General features: G+C 40.7%; 1 protein-coding gene across 1 annotated transcript in view; it reads right to left on the reverse strand.

Annotated features, from left to right (window-relative positions):
• Positions 1-1,087: 1,087 nt before the first annotated feature.
• Positions 1,088-20,155, reverse strand: part of LOC122923841 — a 37,618-nt gene continuing 18,550 nt past the window's right edge. The window contains exons 3-8 of the mRNA XM_044274681.1: positions 13,081-13,177; positions 9,244-9,552; positions 8,793-9,053; positions 4,562-4,690; positions 2,917-2,952; positions 1,088-2,436 (exon numbers count right to left, since the gene is read on the reverse strand). Coding sequence (XP_044130616.1) covers positions 2,375-2,436; positions 2,917-2,952; positions 4,562-4,690; positions 8,793-9,053; positions 9,244-9,552; positions 13,081-13,177 — 894 coding nt within the window. The 3' untranslated portion in view covers positions 1,088-2,374. The remainder of the gene's footprint in view (positions 2,437-2,916; positions 2,953-4,561; positions 4,691-8,792; positions 9,054-9,243; positions 9,553-13,080; positions 13,178-20,155) is intronic.

Below are 20,155 nucleotides of genomic sequence, written 5' to 3' on the forward strand. Positions count from 1 at the left end.
CCCCCAAATTTTTGGGGGAAAAAGTGTCTTATGGAGCAAAAAATACAGTATATTCTTTGTGTGCTATTATCAAAAATATTTCCCTGGAATGTATTTCAAGATTTTAGATAAGCTATGAAATATGATTTTGAAGACAGGAAGTCTCTTCTCAATTCCGCTCTCCCATGCTGTGTAGGACACGTTAGATGATTTTTTTTTTCACTTGCTAGAAATAAAAAATGTGTAGAAAATGAAAGGCTATGGACAACTCTGAAATAAAAAAAATATACGGTATATATATATTATTATGAATATTTGAGGTGATCTTGGGAAGAAAAAGTTTCCTTCATTTTCTGATAGTAGGTTTTGAACCAGGGCAATTTTAACACAGTGATTGTCCAGGTCCTTGTAAAAATGTATTTCTCAGAGACAGCAGATGTTGTTTACTGTCCTCAGTGTCTAAGCAGATCTGGATATATCGCAGAGCTTGGCTGTAAATGATGGACTTCTTAGTGTGTTCTTCTGACACTTGGATTTATGACCCACTATGTGGACACACTTCCACTGACTGACTACAGATCTCCTTTGATTCCTAAAGATAGGCCGATTATTGGGAAAGGACGTTCATACAAATGCTCATTCCTGATAATCTGCCCATCTAAAGAGGTTGCATATCTCCTGATGAACAAGCCAAACACGTGTTCATTGGGTGAGACAGTCGTTCATGAGGACACCTAAATCATCGCTTGTGGGCAGCAGATCATGGTGTCTAAACAGCGATCTGCCACCCAGAAACAGTGAATCTGTATGAGGACGAGCGATAGCAGTAGCCATCACTCATCCCCATACAGTGGAGATGCTTGCTGCATGTAAATGCAGCACTTCATCTCTACTAACGAACGTTTCCTTCCCAACAATCGTTTGCTCATCGGTCCAGTGTAAATGGGCTTTAAGTCTTAAGCCTAATTGCCTGTCCATCTGCAGCATTATTGCTCTGTCTTATCTTGAGGATGTATCACCCCATGTACAAATAAATGTCTGTAACCTCTCTCATTTATTTTTTAATACTTTAGTGGAAAATGCTCCTTCTTGTGGAGTGAAAAAAAATTGAACTGTATAATATATTTTGTTTATTCGATTCATATTTTATGCAGTACAAATATAGATGCAAAATATTCAGTTGTGTAATTGCAAACATACAAGAGTGTGTGACTAGATATATCTAGAGTATATACATTAAGGTCAGTGCCTCCTATTGGTTATTGACCTGGTCATTTTTTGAAAAATACATTTGATTTGATATTGTTTTGGCTGATTAATTCCATATTTGTGATCATTTTTCTATATTTTTTATTTACATTTTTTATTGCACACTCTTATACTTCTTTACAGATGTATTTACAGATATATGATTCCTATGTCTTATGGCATGATTTATATCAAGGGGTGGTGCCCCCACCAATGAAACAATCATGGCACCATCAGAGGAGAGCCTCGAAGAGCCCCTTGTATATACATTAATTTATATGTTTTTTTCAGTGTTGCAATACATTTGATGTACTGCTGTATCTTACTGAAGGTGGCTTCGGTTTATAAAACCATTTCATGACATACAGATACTGTATAGAATACATAATTGAGACTTGACAAGATTCTCCAAATTTACATTTTGTGATTTGTGATACAGCAGGCGCCAACTTACCAGCGGACACCAGATGTATTGCTAAAATAGAGAAACCAGGACACATAATGATGTGAAACTCAATGCACTGCTATGCTATGGATGATGCCAGGTACCAATTGTAAAGTTGGTGTTTCGCTGCATCTTTTGAAGTATTCTCAAAGTGAAGATTTTTTTGGGTGGATATATAAGGGTTGTGCGTAAGCACTGCCACCCTTGTCCATAGGCTGTGTTTGGTATGGCAGGACAACCCCATTGGAAGGAGGTGAAATACCAGGCACAGCAAATGCATAGATGTGACACTGTTTATAGAAAACTAGGTGGCCATTTTTCTAATCCCGGACAAGCCCCCACCTTGGCACGTTAAAAGCCTAGAACAAGTCTGCAATTTATATCGGAGTTTGTTGGGAGATACAGTGGTAGAACTAGGAATATGTTCCTTATTAAAAGACAGAATTTTAGTGGCAGGAAGAGGACATCTTAACCTATGGTGAGAGTGGATGAAGGTGACAAATGCAAAAGGTGCCTTCAGGAAGAATAGAGAGGTTTCAACCTCATGCTGTAGGCATAGATGAGCAAATTTAAGGTCACCAAAGCAATTTCTATATCCAGCCTAAAAAAAAATAACATTCACTGTCCAATTAGCATGGGTCTCACAAGACATTTCCATAGAGTGGCAACATTTATCCCTTGATTCTCCATAGGTTATCTCCTTTACACAGGTGATGGTGGCACTAATGGTGGATGTGTTATGTTCTCTTCTTCTTCAGGTGCCTCTGTTAGAAAAAAAGGAACATACCATTAGACAAGTGGCATATAACCCCTGATGTCTAATGTCTGATACAGAATGTTCTATCTAGGGTCATAAATTACATATACATATTACATGTCTCCAAATTGCATCTTCTGTATTGAGTGGTGCTCCAAATAGTTTGGATGATTTTTGGATCATGGGTCATTGGGGTATATGAAGGAGCCAGGAGCCATATCTGCAGCAAACAGCGGATCATCATGACCAATCTGGAAGGGGTCGAGGGTTAAGACCACCCAGTAAAGGATAATACCATTTTTTTTTAGTTTTAAGAGCAATTTGTGATTAATCTAAAAAGTTCATTTCTATGCTTGTTGTTTCTTTAGTGCTTTTGATCAATCTGATATCTCCTAAACTTATTGTAGGGGGGGTCTTTTTGTCCTTCTCTTTCTTTAGGTGTCCAACCGAACCTTAAACCTTAAATAACGTTAACCTTTTTACTCACTTTGATCTATGAGGGGTCCTTGTGAAAGACTTCGAGCTAGAAGGAATTAAAACACCTTGTAAGTGATATATGATGGTGATAATGAAGCAGGTATTTTTCTAATTTTCTAGAAATCATTGATTTTGCTTAATCATTATGATAAATGTTTTGTTTCATTGGTGGAATTCCTTTTTTATGTATTTTTTATTATTATTTTGATTGAGTGCAATTTTTAAAAACCATAATGTACCCTCCTATGTCTATAAAACATGTAAAATGCTAAGGTATCTGTTAGGGGGTCCCTACGTCCCATAGGCATAACTGTAGAGGTTGCAGAGGTAGTGTTCACACCTGGGGCTGGTGCCTGAGTATAGCCAAAAAGGCCTTCATAAGAAGACATCAGTATTATAAATGGCACAGGATAGCTAGGTGGAGGGGAGAGGTCCATGAACTTCAAGTTACGCTCTGACCATGGACTACCAGTCAAAACTAAAAGATTGGGGGACCTTTTTTAGACCCAGCTCTATCAATATTATAGGGCTTTGAGACTGCAATGTCTTGGCTGATGGGCACAGGTTAAAAGGTAGCCTTGGGATCAGGGGCGGACTTGGAACTTAAAGTGGCCCCATTTTGTAGGCAGGTTCAAATTAACAGAAGTTGGGGCAACACAAGTAGGTGGAGTCAACAATACCATAGGGCAAAATACCATCCCTGGAGAACTACATAACACAGTGTAGCACAATATACTGCCCCAAAAGCTGGCCCTCTGTGGTGGCCATCAATAGCTACCATCTTCTGTCCTTCCTCCTCCAGTAGTCTATGGAGAAGGGGGCTTAGGAGGTGAGGTGCGGGCCAGAGCAGTTGAATTCAGGAGGACCTAATTCTCACTGCGTTAATTACTGCTGAGAGCTCATTATGTACCCAGTCAGCGGCAGAGAGGTGGACTCAGGTGGCTTCAGGTTTTAGACCTTTAATATTGTTTTAAGACAAAGTTGATTAAGGCCTCATGGAGCCTGTTGGGCCTGTAGGGCAGCACATGGAGCTCATGTGTCTCAGTACTACCCTAGAGGTAGCATTCTTTGTGCCGCCATATGATGTCTACCTATGGTACCACCTATCTCCATAATATGCCACAAACTGTATGCTTCTGAATAAAATCGGTGGCATAGGGATGTACAGTAGCTCTCCACAGCACTCTGGTATGGTAGAACCTAAAACTCGTAGAGGGCCACATTAGGGTCACGATACTGAGAGTGTAGGATTAGAATTTAAGAATTAGATTAGAATTTAATTTGTAAACCAAAAATTTGCAAAACAAAGAAAACAAAAAATGATGTGATTATAAATTTCAATAATGTTGCACTTTATACTGTATATAATTTACAGTTTTTTTGGTTTACGGATGGGTGTTTTTGGAAAAGTTATAGCACAGTGCATATACCTGGTAGTGGCTCCTCCTGGTACTATAGTAGGGCTCCATGCTATTTACTTTCATTTACTTTGAGCTGCAGTTCCAGGTATAGCCACTCCCAAATATACAGCGCTGTGTTTGGTAATAGTGAAGCTGATCAGCCAGGATGCTGTCCGTCACCTATTAGCTATGGATGGCCATCAAGTAAAAAAAAATAATAATCTGTGAATGATGTAAAACATTGAATATACTTACCTCTCATAATGTTCCTATTCCTTCTTTTTAGTAGGTAACCGAACGCAGCAGCGACCAAAGCGACAGCCAGTAGAACGAGGACTATTGACAGAGTTGGACTCTTGCTGCCTAATAGTGTAGAAACTGTTCCTAATAAAAAGGTGACAATATAAGAATTTTAGGGGACATTTATGAACACTGGAGATTTAGACGCTGCGCTGCAGATTCATCCACCTAATTTATGTAGAGGCGCCAGCGGACTTTACACATGTCGCTTGCTGGCGTAGAGTCAGACCATTTTCTATGCCTAAGGCGTCTTGCACACGAACGTGTGCTGCCCGTTGCCGTATTGCGGACCGCATTTACGGATCCGCAATAAACGGGCACCGTTCCGTGTGCATTCTACATCATTGATGCGGACCCATTGACTTGAATGGGTCAGAAAATCCGGAAATGCGGAACGGAATTACGGAACCCCTTGGAAGCACTACGGAGTGCTTCTGTGGTGTTCCGTTCCGTGATTCCATTCCGCAAAAAGATAGAACTTGTCCTATCTTCTTGCGGAGCGACGGATTGCGGACCCCATTCAAGTGCTGGCCCAGGGTCTGTGCCCATGCATTGCTGACCACAATTTGCGGCCCGCAGCACGGGCACGGAGCCATTACGTTTGTCTGCAAGAGGCCTAAAACAGGAGTAGAAAATGATAAATGAGCCCTTTTCCCCACCCACATCATGCCCCCTTTTTTAGACCTGACATGAGCGCTGCTTTGCTGAATTTTCCCAAAAATTCACTGTGTGACTAATTACTTTGTCACGAAGTGCATTTTTTGTAAGTAGTGGGTGCAATGACAGGGAGCAGCAATTGTATATTACAGTGCAAAATACTAATTAAATTCATAAAATCATACTTACCCTCATCCATTTGATCTTGAAGAGCCAGCTTGCTACCATATCGATTGTAGATACAGCGCAAAATCTTGCGCGGCCGGCGTGGTGACGTCATAAGTCATACGTCACCGCCGCTCATGGTATTTCGCGCAGGATCTTCAATCAAGATGGTGGCAAGCTGGCTCTTCTCATTCAAATGGATGAGGTAAGCATGATTTTTTTTATTTTTTAACCCATTTCAGGGAAAATTTATTAGTTACCATGAAGCACAAGTAAATTCTGTTTCTCAGCGAATCAAATTTTCCCTGAAATTCAGATGGAATTCAACTTAGTCAGGTTCGATTGGCTCAACACTAGAAATGAGTATTGAACATGTCACTAATTTTCTAAGTAAATCTATTTCTGAAGGTACTATTGACAGGAAATTCTAACCAGATGTCTGTAACAACCCATCTAATCCACATGGGCAAAGAAATTAGACCATAGATGTCCATAAGTTATGTGTAATAATGAGAAATGACTCAGGGAAAAAGTATTGAACACATGAAGAAAGAGAGGTGCAAAAATCCATGGGAAGTCATGACACTAGCTGACATCTATCAGTAATTAGAAAGCAATCCCGCCACATAGTCAAAAATAATATCAACTGGTTCAAACTGGTGTCCATTACCAAGGTGCACACCAAAAACATCTCATGATGGGTAAAACCAATGCGCTCTTCGCAAGACTTTCACAACCTTATTGTTGGAAAACATACTGATGGCCTTGATTACAGAAGAATTTCTAAACTACTAAAGGTTCCAGTGAGCACTGTTGAGGCCATAATACGGAAGTGGAAAGAACATAATTTCACCATAAACCGGCCACGACCAGGTGCTTCCCACAAGATTTCAGACAGAGAACTGAAAATAATTATCAGAAGAGTTCTCAAAGAGCCAAGGACCACATGTGGAGAGCTACAGAAACAATAAGTAAATGCACTCTACCTCCGTGGCCTGTATGCACGTTGACCATGCAAGACTTAATTGCTGAACAAAAAGCATGTTCAAGCGCGCTTAAAGTTTGCTCAACAACCTTTAGACAAGCCTGTAGAATTGAACTCTTTGGAGGCCATAATACACACCATGTTTGGAGGCAAAAAGGTACTGTATCTATCACCCCAAAAACACCATACCAACAGTAAAGTTTGGAGGAGGTAACATCATGGTGTGGAGCTGTTTTTCAGGATATGGCACTGGCAAACTTCATATAATTGAAGGAAGGATGAATAGACAAAACTACGAGACACCCTTGATAAAAATCTGCTGTCATGTACCAGGATGATGAAGATGAAACGAGGGTGGGCATTTCGGCAAGACAATGATCGCAAAACACACACCAGAAGAAAATAAAGCTGCTCGAATGGGCCAGCCAATCACCGGACCTGAACCCAATAGACACTCTATGGAAGGAACTAAAGCTCAGACTTCATAGAAGGAGCCCAAGGAACCTTCAGGATTTGAAGAGCATTTGTGTGGAAGAATGGGCCAAAATCACACCCGAGGAATGCATGTGACTAGGGTCTACGTTGAGGTGCGCTCCCATTCACTTGTATAGGAGCAGCGCTTGGTGGTGGACGGACCCCGGAAAACCTGGGGTCCTCCAGCCACACCTCTCCCTGCTCCGTTCTTCTTGTAGGTACGGGTTCCAGAGGTGGGACCCGCACTTATCAGACAATAGGGTCATGTCCTAGTGATACTCCCCCATTGTATGTGATGGGAATACCCCTTTACATACATTTCAGGAAGCGTGTTCAATATTTTTTCTGTGACATTTCTCGTTATTACACATAACTTAATTTCCGGACATCTATGGTCTGATTTCTTTGCCCGTGTGGACTGGATAGGTTGTTACCGACATCTGGTGAGAATTTCACGTTAATAGCACCTTTAGAAATATATTTACGTAGAAAATGTATGACGTGTTCAATACTTATTTCACCCGCTGTATAGCTGACTTTATTTATATAGTGTTGGTATTATTTCAGCACTGTTTGGCGGTACCTTTATATAGGTATTATGTGGCACTGCTACTTGTGAAGCCATGTGCAGTATATTTTGTGCTAGTGTATGGTGGTGGCAGCTCTATATAGAAGAGTTTTTTCAGCAACGGTATGAAAACTATTTGGCTGGTGTACAGTATGGCATTATTTGAGCACCGTACTGTGTGGTGCTCATAAACTTACACTGTTTGATATGGGTATTTTCTCACTGTAGGTTGGTATTTGAGCACTGCATGGTAGTATTTACATAGGCAGTGTTTGGTAGCATTTTATATGTGCAGTGTATAGAGGTAGCGGTATTATATAGTATTGTCATTTAGGCAGCAGTATTATTTGGCCTCTAGATGGCACTATTGTGCAGACAAAATACTGTACTATGCATATGCTTAGGAACTATTTGGTATGGTTATTTTTTTATTTTTTTTCTGTGTGTTGCTATTTGAGCACTATATGGTAGTATTTACACAGGTGGTACTGTGGATTATTCTGTATATTACTTTTGCAGTGTACAGTAGTGGCGGCACTGTATAGTAGAGTTCTTTAGACAATAACATGGAAACCTTATTTGTCCAGTGTACAGTATGGTACTATGTAAGCTTATACTGATGCACCATATTTGTGTAGTGTAGGTGGTGGTATTATATAGCATGCTATTTAGGCAGTTGCATGGCACTATTAATCGGGCACCATACTGTATTATGCTTATACACACATATTTGTATGGTTCTGTTTCCATTTGATCACTGTATGGCAGTTTTTGGTGTGGTGACAAGCACCATTCACTATATTATTTGGAGGTGGTGGGACTATATATAGCATTTTTATTTAGGCAGCTATAAGGCAATATTAATTGGGAAACATACTTTATTATGCTTATTCAGATTTTTTTTGTATGGTTATGTTTCTATATATGTTAGCATTTAATCACCGTATGGCAGTTTTTACTTAGGCACTATATGTTGACAAGCACCATTCACTATATTATTTGTGGTGTATAAAGGTGGTGGGACTATATATAGCATTGTTATTTAGGCAGCTATATGGCAATATTAATTGGGCAACATACTGTATTATGCTTATTCAGACATTTTTGTATGGTTATGTTTTTCTGTATGTTACCATTTGAGCACAATATGGCAGTATTTATTTAGGCGGTATATGGCACTACTACTTGTGGTACCAGGCATTATATTACTTTTGCAGTGTATGGTGGTGCTGTTTAGACAACTATATTAGTTGGCCAATGTATGGCAGTATTTGGGCCATAATAAAAAGTTCCTTGTGTCTCCTCACAAGACTCAAGCAGAAGATGGGGGTATTCACCTAAGGCTCTTGGGAAGCATGTATCCTTATATATGCCGTCTGGGTAAGAGACAGAACAGCAGATAACACTGTCCTTGATCTCCTCTGACAATTTCAGAGAACTCCATAACTTAAAGTAAGTCACTTTTTCCAGTTTTGTTTTAGACGACGGGTAGATATTTCTATGGTCATCCATCCAGACGATCGATGCATTCTTTTCAGTCTCTGCTTCACATACAAGTTCTTTTGTTTCCTCTCTGTTAATCTTTGGTTTGCATATACCTTGGTAGAAAATAGCAAGAAACATAAGATGTGATAGATACAGTAACTTACATTGGGGTAAGGCTGGTTGAGGGTTGGTCCACAGCTGATGACTTGTGGTTAAGTCTCAAAGTAATGTTTTCTTTTTTGGGTAATCTACAAATTTCTCCTACTACAACAGTAGAAAAAGAATATTCAAACATTTTCTTACCAGAAACATTGATGATGATGGTTTCTGAGGTGTATCCTGCTGGTCCAGCCACATGCAGAATATATTTGTATGTATCAGTAAACTTGACGTCATAGATGGTAATCTTCACCTCCTTTTCTGTACCTTCAATGGAAATTTTCCTATCTTCCGTGAATAACTCATTTTTTGTAGGCAGATCGCTTTTGAGCAAAGTGACACCACCCTCAATCCTCTTTAAGTGAATTTCCTCAAGTGGGTGGGTCGGGGTACAAGTCATGGTTACGGTCTCTCCACATTGCCAAGTCTTAGTACTGCATTCGAGATAAAGTACTAGAAAACAACAAAAGAGGAGAAACATTAAGGTTCTTATTCTAATCACTAAGAAGCCACCACATGGTGGACATCTAAAACTTTACTGAACTCTTGGCAGATGGCACTATGAACATATACAACCATGCACAAAGATCTCCCGTCAGTGCTCTCCAGTTTGCTAGTGAATCCCTAAACTTTGGAGTTCTATCAACATTAAGGTAAAAAATCCAACATGGTAGATCTTCCATTGGCGATGGGTCTATCAAACAAAAGTAAGTGACCAATGAACCGCCCACGATGATACATTTGGACCTTTAAATTCCTGTCTAAAATTTAGTTCAACATTTCTCTCCTCCAGATGGTCGAAAACGGTTTCTCTAGTGCCACCTATAGGTGGTTACTCCGTAAATCAATCTTCGGACGGTTGTTTAGCTGACTAAACTTACTTAAAGGGGTTATTCCATGACTAATGTAAATAATGAAAATCAGACATCATATGGTACATGTCAATCTATGTCTAACAAAGTCAGAACCACCTCACACCTCACATGGATCCAGAGATCTTCCCATTCATTGCTGTCTTGGATTTGTATCAAGCTGAAAGCTCAAGGGGAGTGTCTTATCTGCTGCAGCTAAGAGGGCGTGTCTCAGCTCTCCCTATCACAACTCAGGAGGCAGTTGAAAGATGGAACTGAGCATGTGAGGCCATCTCAGTGAGCAGGACCAAGAAATGAGAAAAAGAACAACCAGCAGGTGGTGCTATATAGATACATATTACTGAATAACTCAGCGGCCCTGCAAAAATTTTAATTACATGCAATTACAAAAGTATTTAGATCCAGGCACTGGTGTAAAAAACTGTAGAATATTTTTCGTAGGACAACCCCTTTGGAGTATTGTCTGACCCGTTTGTGTTGTCTAATGGCACGAGTCAGGGATGCTCCTTATCACCTTTAATATTTATCTTATCATTAGAACCATTGGCGCAGGCAATCCGTCAGGCGACGGGAGTACAAATCGGAAACAGACAACATTGCATATCGATGTATGCAGACGACATTATTTTGTCCTTAACGAACCCTCGGATATTCTTGAAAGCGGTGATGGACATCATCCGCTCTTACGGGGCCCTCTCATACTATAAGATTAATGAAAGCAAATCCCAAGCTCTCTCATTGGGGATCCCAGAAACAATTCTGTCCCAGATGAAAGAGGAATTCTCATTAGATTGGCAAGACTCTATGGTCCAGTACCTAGGTTTTAAAGTGACAGTTACCCCTCAGGAACTATACAAAGCCAATCCCCCCCCTGCATTCACTCCAGCCAGAGTTTAATAGCATGGCCAAATCGGAACTATCTTGGTTGGGACGCATTGCAGCTTTTCAACAGCATATACTTATTATATTTATTCTGCACTATCCCCATCCGATCCCGGTGTCCTTCTTTAGCCTAGCTAATAGAATGTTAAGCGCCTTCATTTGGAATAAGGCCAGACTGAGAATTGCCAGAAGCATTATGTGTAGACATAAAAGATGCGGGGGCTTGGGTATGCCCAATCTGTATGATTACTACCCAGCTTCTAGAATCAATCAGCTTAGGGAGTGGTGGAGAGGAGAAACAGGGAAGCATTGGGTGCACATTGAACAATCACAAATTCCAGGTCGAAATTTACGCGCCCTACTTATGGCTGCGTTGCATGATAGCTATTCAGGCCTATATTAGCTCCCCAACCTTCCAAGTTGCCCAGCATGTTTTGACATGGGAATCCTAGGGAGGTCTGTGTCCAGCAGTTCCAGAAAGTGTGGAGTAGTGACAATTGGTTGCAGCAGGGAGGTGCGGGGGATGGAGATGGGGGTCGGATGGTTTTGTACAAGTGTAACCTCGATTGTCTCCAACATAGGATGCATATGTATTTTAACGATGGAGTGAAGGTACGGCCCAGACTGTTGTCTGATTTTTGTTTTGTTTTGCTCTGTTTTGCATGATCTGATTTTGCGATAACAATCTGTACTTTTTGTATACTTTGTCTTTGTATCTAAAAGAAAAGAAACTGGAGTTTTATGCTTAATAAAACATCTTACTGTCTGTACTCTGTATATTGTACTACTTATGGCATGAGCAACTACTCTGAAATCTATTGAAAGTAAAATGTAGTATCACCGCTGAGTTATTTTAAATATTCTATTTGTAAAGCGCTTTTCCTTATTTCTCTGTCCACCTCAGTAACATCAGTGAGGTGGACGCACATGCTCAGTGCTACCCTTTAACTATCACCAGCTGTATTTACTGTTATAACCCTTTGACACCTACAAGGAGAGAGCTGTGGTGGAAAGGACACACCCCTGAGGTGCCAGCTTGAAGAAAATCTAGCAGAGCAACTGGAGCAATGAATGGCATCTCGAAAAGAAGGAAGAGGAACACTATGTGTGGCGTGAGAAGCAATGTTTTCTGCACTAGGCCATGCCTCTAACTCTGCCCAAAACATAACTAAACACCTAACCCCACCCAGTCCTCTAAATGCCCCTACATAGTAATTATTCCCCATTTATGCTACCACACAGTATTTATGTAAGCATTGTGCCCCTTCATAGATTATGCCCAGATATGTGCCCCCTCACAGTAGTAATGCCCAGATATGTGCCCCCTCACAGTAGTTATGCCCAGATATGTACCCCCTCATAGTAGCGATGCCCAGATATGTGCCCCCTCACAGTAATATGCCCAGGATTGTGCCCCCTCATAGTAACATGCCCAGGATTGTCCCCCATCAAAGTAATATGCCCAGGATTGTGCCCCCTCAAAGTAATATACCCAGGATTGTGCCCCCTCGCAGTAATATGGCCAGGATTGTGCCCCCTTGCAGTAATATGCCCAGGATTGTGCCCCCTCACAGAAATATGCCCAGCTGTTCCCGCTCACAGAAATATGGTCAGGATTGTGCCTCCTCACTGTAATATGTCCAGGATTGTGCCCCCTCACAGAAATATGCCCAGCTGTTCCCCCTCACATAAATATGGTCAGGATTGTGCCCCCCTCACAGTAGTATGCCCAGTTGTGACCCCTCACAGAACTATGCCCAGTTGTGCCCCCTCACTGGAAGTAAAAAAAAACTCCACATACTCACCTCCAGCAGCAGCAGGATACATCGACTGCTCTGGTCTGTGTAGGAGGAGGAGCAGCGGCTGACTGCCCCGCCCCCTGCACAGACTAGCAGTGTGGAGCGCTTAGGGAGGAATGATAGAGCAGGGAGCTGACCGCTGAAGCAGGGACAGCTGCCTGAGAGTAGGACATACCTCCCCGTACAGGGACAGCGGGACAGCCACTGAAATCCGGGACAGTTGGGAGGTATGGGTAAAGGGCTAGTTCTAGTTTTGTTATAAAGAGGTTGTCATGTACTATATGATGTCTGATTTTCATCTTAATGAATTGATCATGACGTTACCCCTTTAAGTTTCCTTCAGATATCTGGACCAGATGTGATTCCAACCTGGAAACCTCCTCCTATAGCTGCAGCGGTGATGTCCCAGATAAGTACGGTATACTTACAACCATCGCAAAATAGTCCATGGAGGATGATCATTAGGCAAAATGAAATTTTTTGTCCCCAGACCATTTCAGATGCTTTTGAATTGTAGATGTGAAACTGCAGAGACAGAGAAAAAAAACACCAAATTATTAAGTAATGCTGCACGGAAGTAAATGTAAATGGTTCACAAATGTGGGGGAAGGGTGACTATGAGGGAAGGATCAGCATCAGCAGTGGACAAGCACTGTTATTAGATTACCTTATTAGTGGAGCTCATATGATTACAGTATGTTGTATTTGAGTAAGTAGTATATGGCGGTATTGTGTAGCTTTGCTACTTAGGCACTGTGCTGGTGGCACTGTATAGCATTGGTCTATGTAAGGTACTATTATTTATGCACCATACTCTATGGCACTTATTAGGCACTGTTTGCTATGGCTATATGGATCGTACACCATATATGTGGTCAGAAAGCACCATGGCTAACCATCTATCTATTGCTACCGGTTACACAATCGCTAATCTATAGGTGTCTGAGACAGGTCAGAACCTGGAGAGAATGTGTGTCAAAGAGGCTGCAAACATGACCTTCTTATACAGTGATCTATGCTGCTATTATACCTTTATACGTCTCCACATATTGGTTTCTGTTATTGAAGGAGCTCGACTAGAAAACAATCTCATGATCAATAAGTAAAATAGTGAGTGCAGCTCTGGAGTATAATACATGATGTAACTCACGATCAGTAGAGGATAAGTAATGTATGTACACAGTGACTGCACCAGCAGAATAGTGAGTGCAGCTCTGAGGTATAATACAGAATGTAACTCAGGATCAGTACAGGATAAGTAATGTAATGTATGTACACAGTGACTGCACCAGCAGAATAGTGAGTGCAGCTCTGGAGTATAATACAGGATATAACTCAGGATCAGTACAGGATAAGTAATGTAATGTATGTACACAGTGACTGCACCAGCAGAATAGTGAGTGCAGCTCTGGAGTATAATACAGGATGTAACTCAGGATCAGTACAGGATAAGTAATGCAATGTATGTACACAGTGACTGCACCAGCAGAATAGTGAGTGCAGCTCTGGAGTATAATACAGGATGTAACTCAGGATCAGTACAGGATAAGTAATGTAATGTATGTACACAGTGACTGCACCAGCAGAATAGTGAGTGCAGCTCTGGAGTATAATACAGGATATAACTCAGGATCAGTACAGGATAAGTAATGCAATGTATGTACACAGTGACTGCACCAGCAGAATAGTGAGTGCAGCTCTGGAGTATAATACAGGATGTAACTCAGGATCAGTACAGGATAAGTAATGCAATGTATGTACACAGTGACTGCACCAGCAGAATAGTGAGTACAGGTCTGGAGTATAATACAGGATGTAACTCAGGATCAGTACAGGATAAGTAATGCAATGTATGTACACAGTGACTGCACCAGCAGAATAGTGAGTGCAGCTCTGGAGTATAATACAGGATGTAATTCAGGATCAGTACAGGATAAGTAATGTAATGTATGTACACAGTGACTCCACCAGCAGAATAGTGAGTGCAGCTCTGGAGTAAAATACAGGATGTAACTCAGGATCAGTACAGGATAAGTAATGTAATGTATGTACACAGTGACTGCACCAGCAGAATAGTGAGTACAGCTCTGGAGTATAATACAGGATGTAAGTCAGGATCAGTACAGGATAAGTAATGTAATGTATGTACACAGTGACTGCACCAGCAGAATAGTGAGTACAGCTCTGGAGTATAATACAGGATGTAACTCAGGATCAGTACAGGATAAGTAATGTATGTACACAGTGACTGCACCAGCAGAATAGTGAGTGCAGCTCTGGAGTATAATACAGGATGTACCTCAGGATCAGTACAGGATAAGTAATGCAATGTATGTACACAGTGACTGCACCAGCAGAATAGTGAGTGCAGCTCTGGAGTATAATACAGGATGTAACTCAGGATCAGTACAGGATAATAATGTATGTACACAGTGACTGCACCAGCAGTATAGTGAGTGCAGCTCTGGAGTATAATACAGGATGTAAGTCAGGATCAGTACAGGATAAGTAATGTAATGTATGTACACAGTGACTCCACCAGCAGAATAGTGAGTGCAGCTCTGGAGTATAATACAGGATAAAACTCAGGATCAGTACAGGATAAGTAATGTAATGTATGTACACAGTGACTGCACCAGCAGAATAGTAAGTGCAGCTCTGGAGTATAATACAGGATGTAACTCAGGATCAGTACAGGATAATAATGTATGTACACAGTGACTGCACCAGCAGTATAGTGAGTGCAGCTCTGGAGTATAATACAGGATGTAAGTCAGGATCAGTACAGGATAAGTAATGTAATGTATGTACACAGTGACTCCACCAGCAGAATAGTGAGTGCAGCTCTGGAGTATAATACAGGATAAAACTCAGGATCAGTACAGGATAAGTAATGTAATGTATGTACACAGTGACTGCACCAGCAGAATAGTGAGTGCAGCTCTGGAGTATAATACAGGATGTAACTCAGGATCAGTACAGGATAAGTAATGCAATGTATGTACACAGTGACTGCACCAGCAGAATAGTGAGTGCAGCTCTGGAGTATAATACAGGATGTAAGTCAGGATCAGTACAGGATAAGTAATGTAATGTATGTACACAGTGACTCCACCAGCAGAATAGTGAGTGCAGCTCTGGAGTATAATACAGGATAAAACTCAGGATCAGTACAGGATAAGTAATGTAATGTATGTACACAGTGACTGCACCAGCAGAATAGTAAGTGCAGCTCTGGAGTATAATACAGGATGTAACTCAGGATCAGTACAGGATAATAATGTATGTACACAGTGACTGCACCAGCAGTATAGTGAGTGCAGCTCTGGAGTATAATACAGGATGTAAGTCAGGATCAGTACAGGATAAGTAATGTAATGTATGTACACAGTGACTCCACCAGCAGAATAGTGAGTGCAGCTCTGGAGTATAATACAGGATAAAACTCAGGATCAGTACAGGATAAGTAATGTAATGTATGTACACAGTGACTGCACCAGCAGAATAGTGAGTGCAGCTCTGGAGTATAATACAGGATGTAACTCAGGATCAGTACAGGATAAGTAATGCAATGTATGTACACAGTGACTGCACCAGCAGAATAGTGAGTGCAGCTCTGGAGTATAATAACAGGATGTAAGTCAGGATCAGTACAGGATAAGTAATGTAATGTATGTACACAGTGACTGCACCAGCAGAATAGTAAGTGCAGCTCTGGAGTATAATACAGGATGTAACTCAGGATCAGTACAGGATAATAATGTATGTACACAGTGACTGCACCAGCAGTATAGTGAGTGCAGCTCTGGAGTATAATACAGGATGTAACTCAGGATCAGTACAGGATAAGTAATGTAATGTATGTACACAGTGACTGCACCAGCAGAATAGTGAGTGCAGCTCCTGAGTATTATTCATGATGTAACTCAGGATCAGTACAGGAAAAGTAATGTAATGTATGTACACAGTGACTGCACCAGCAGAATAGTGAGTGCAGCTCTGGAGTGTAATACAGGATATAACTCGGGATCCATAAAAGATAATTAATACATACACAGTGACTGAACTTTGTATGTTCACTATATCTATTTGTATATTGTAAAAAGTGTACTTATCCTTGCTTTTATTGTGTATGAAACTTGCTCTAAGTGTGAGGAAATATATGAGTTTACTACTACGAAATGGGTAATTGTGGATGGTTTTATTAACTTTCCTTCTCAGATAACATTTTCAGCCTTAGACCTTGAGATACAACATATTGTAATCATACTTCCTTACGTAGTGCATCACCTACATCTACAATGTGCGGATGTATGAGTCCCTCCACCAGCCGCTCTGGCTAATAGAATGTGGACTGGGAGATCCAAGCTAGACCCTTTATCTGAGCTATAAGGGCTTTGTGTCTGTGAAGGTTCTCATTTATCCAGGTCATGGTATATATCTGTAAAGAATAAATCAAGGCAACTGGACGTACTGTAGATTTCTTGAAAAAGATTTTCAAGAAATCTACAGTATGTCCAGTTGCCTTGATTTATTCTTTACAGATATATAAGGGCTTTGGGCAATCATATGGTATGTCATGACATAAGTGATGGAGCCAGGTCTTCATCATTGGGCAAAAAAGGGTTATTGCCTTTGGGCCTCTGCTATTTAAGCAGTTGTCTCCACCATGTATAACTTGAAGGGCAGGGGGACTATTGTGGATACTGAAAGAAGAAGAGAGGGAGAACTGCTGTGACAACTGAGGGAAAAGGGGGCACCGTTGTGTCTACTGGGGTGAAGTTTTATGACTATGGAGATGAGGCAATGCTGTAACTATGGCTTTGGGTTTCGGGGAATATGAGAAGGTCCTGCTGTAACTACTGGGGGAGAAGCCTCTGCTGTGAGTGACTATTGTTGGAAAGCTTTTCATACCGTTAGAAGGTGGTGGACAATGTTATGATGAGGAGAAGAGATTCCATGGACTTTGGTAACTTCGCTATAAACTATTATTATCTGTATATTGCCTTCAGTAAAAACTCTACAATAACACTTTATGAGTGGTAACGTGCATAATGAGGAGCAATGACCTGTTCTGACAGGTAAAGGAGGATCACACGTCACTCCATGGCTGATCCAAGTCAGGATCTACAGAGGACCGCAAATGCCCGAAGCTGTCCTCAGTACAACTGCACCTACAGACGAGTCCTTAGAGACACAAACAATGCAAAAGCTTCTGAGCCACAAGTTCCAGAACATAGCTGTTAAACAACAAGACAAACTAGAAATGTTTATATTTTTTGTTTGTTCTAGTTCATGTAACACTTGGAACCCCTCACCGTGTATTGATGAGAATCCAAGGTTGTCTGTATACAATGTCTACCATCTAGATGTAATGCTATGTAGTGCTGTATTCTCCTGTATGTTTGGTAGAGCTGAAAAACTCTGAAGGGCTGGCTTGGTGCTATGGCCCATGTCTCTCCTCACCATCCTCCGTATCTTAATTAGAGACAAGAAAAGGAAGAGAGCGGAACATGGCAGCTGGTGCTGGCTCCCACAGGGGGGCACGGCTGGGGAGGTATTTTGCGCTGCACTTTGGTATTCGGCTTTTCTAGGGCAGTATTTTATGCTGCACTATGGCATTTCTAACCATCCTACTCATCTGCCTACATGTGTCGAGCCAGCCTTCTGTAAAATTGGACCCACTTGCAACATACGGTCACTTTTACTGTTTTTCCAGGGCCATTTTAATTTCTCCGGTCTATCTATCTATCTCATATCCATCTATCTATCTATCCATCTATCGTTTATCTATCTATCTAATTAGTAATTATCTATCTATTTAATATCTAACGATCTTTCTATTTATCTATCTATCTCCTATCTATCTACCTTATAGCTAGCTATCATCTATCTATCTATTTATCTATCTGTCTGTCTTTCTCTTCATCCATCCCCCCACATATCTATCTATCTATTTATCTATCTATCTCCTATCTATCTACCTTATATCTATCTATATAATAGCAAAACAAATTCCACGGCACTTTCAGATTAAGTAAATTAAAATAAGTGTTCTTTAATCACCAAACAGCGACGTTTCAGCCCTCTTACTGGGACCTTTCTCAAGCAGTGAAAGGTCCCAGTAAGAGGACTGAAACGTCGCTGTCTGGAGACTAAAGAACATTTATTTTAAATTTACGTCATCTGGAAGTGCCGTGGAATTTGTTTTGCTATTACTTTGGTTGGTGGATCCCCTCTTCAGCCACTGGCACTTCTATTTGACTTCTGTACTGCTCATACTTCTATCTTCTATCTATCTATCTATCTATCTCTCTCCTATCTATCTCCTATCTATCTATCTATCTATCTCATATCTATCTATCTATCTCATATCTATCTATCTATCTCCTATCTATCTATTTATCTCATATCTATCTATCTATCTATCTATCTATCTATCTATCTATCTATCATCTATCTCATATCTATCTATCTCCTATCTATCTATTTATCTCATATCTATCTATCTATCTATCTATCTCATATCTATCTATCTCATATCTATCTATCTATCTATCTATCTATCTATCTTCTATCTATCTCATATCTATCATCTATCTATAATCTATCTATCTATCTATCTATCTATCTATCTATAATCTATCTATTTATCTTTCTACCTTATATGTATCTATCTTCTATCAATCTATCTATGATCTATCTATCTATTTATTTAAAAAAAATGTGGAGCATCTTTTCTTATAACCCTGTATGGTGGTGTTCCTCTGCTATCCTTCCTAGAAATTTAATGAACAAAATGACAACTGCCAACAGTTGGGGATGTTTCCCTATATGGTCTGACACTATCCAGACGGTGCTGACTGTATCAGACTGTGGAGGGACACACTTATTTGACAAGGAGAATGTTGTCAATGTGTTCATACATTGTAAGGAGGAATAATAGCGGAGTATATCAGTGTAGGTATGAGAAATAATACTCCGGCAACTGTTATTTCATGGGGAAATGCATGTTTATTTGTATACATGTCAGGAGAGGTGACTGGGGCCTCCCGGCAGGCAGTCAAGTTAAGGCAATGGCATGACATCAGCATACAAAACATAAAAAAGCCGATATCAGCAAATAATACTTTGCTTCTGGTGATGACATTATGTTGTGTTCATGATTTAGCTGGCAAGCTGTTTAACTGCCTTCCCGTAAGTCCTTTCATAATCTATAAAACAAGCACCAGGGGCAAATTGGCGCCAGTTGTGTCTATAGGGTTTGACTATGTCTCTAGGTTTGTAGCCTTCCTGTTACATATGATGATATGTGATACATTGTTGGATTTCTAACGGTATTCATTGTCCATTGTGGATATAGCAGGTGCCGAGAAGAAGTGTAAGTTGAAGCTCCTTAGACCCTTTGCAAAATCTGTAACAGAACCTTCTCCCAACTAACATGCACCACCTGATGTTGACTAAAGTAGCAGAGGGTCCTGGGTGCTCAGGTGGGCATCACCT

The sequence above is a fragment of the Bufo gargarizans genome, unplaced genomic scaffold (assembly GCF_014858855.1).
Source record: "Bufo gargarizans isolate SCDJY-AF-19 unplaced genomic scaffold, ASM1485885v1 original_scaffold_1973_pilon, whole genome shotgun sequence".
Classification (NCBI taxonomy): domain Eukaryota; kingdom Metazoa; phylum Chordata; class Amphibia; order Anura; family Bufonidae; genus Bufo; species Bufo gargarizans.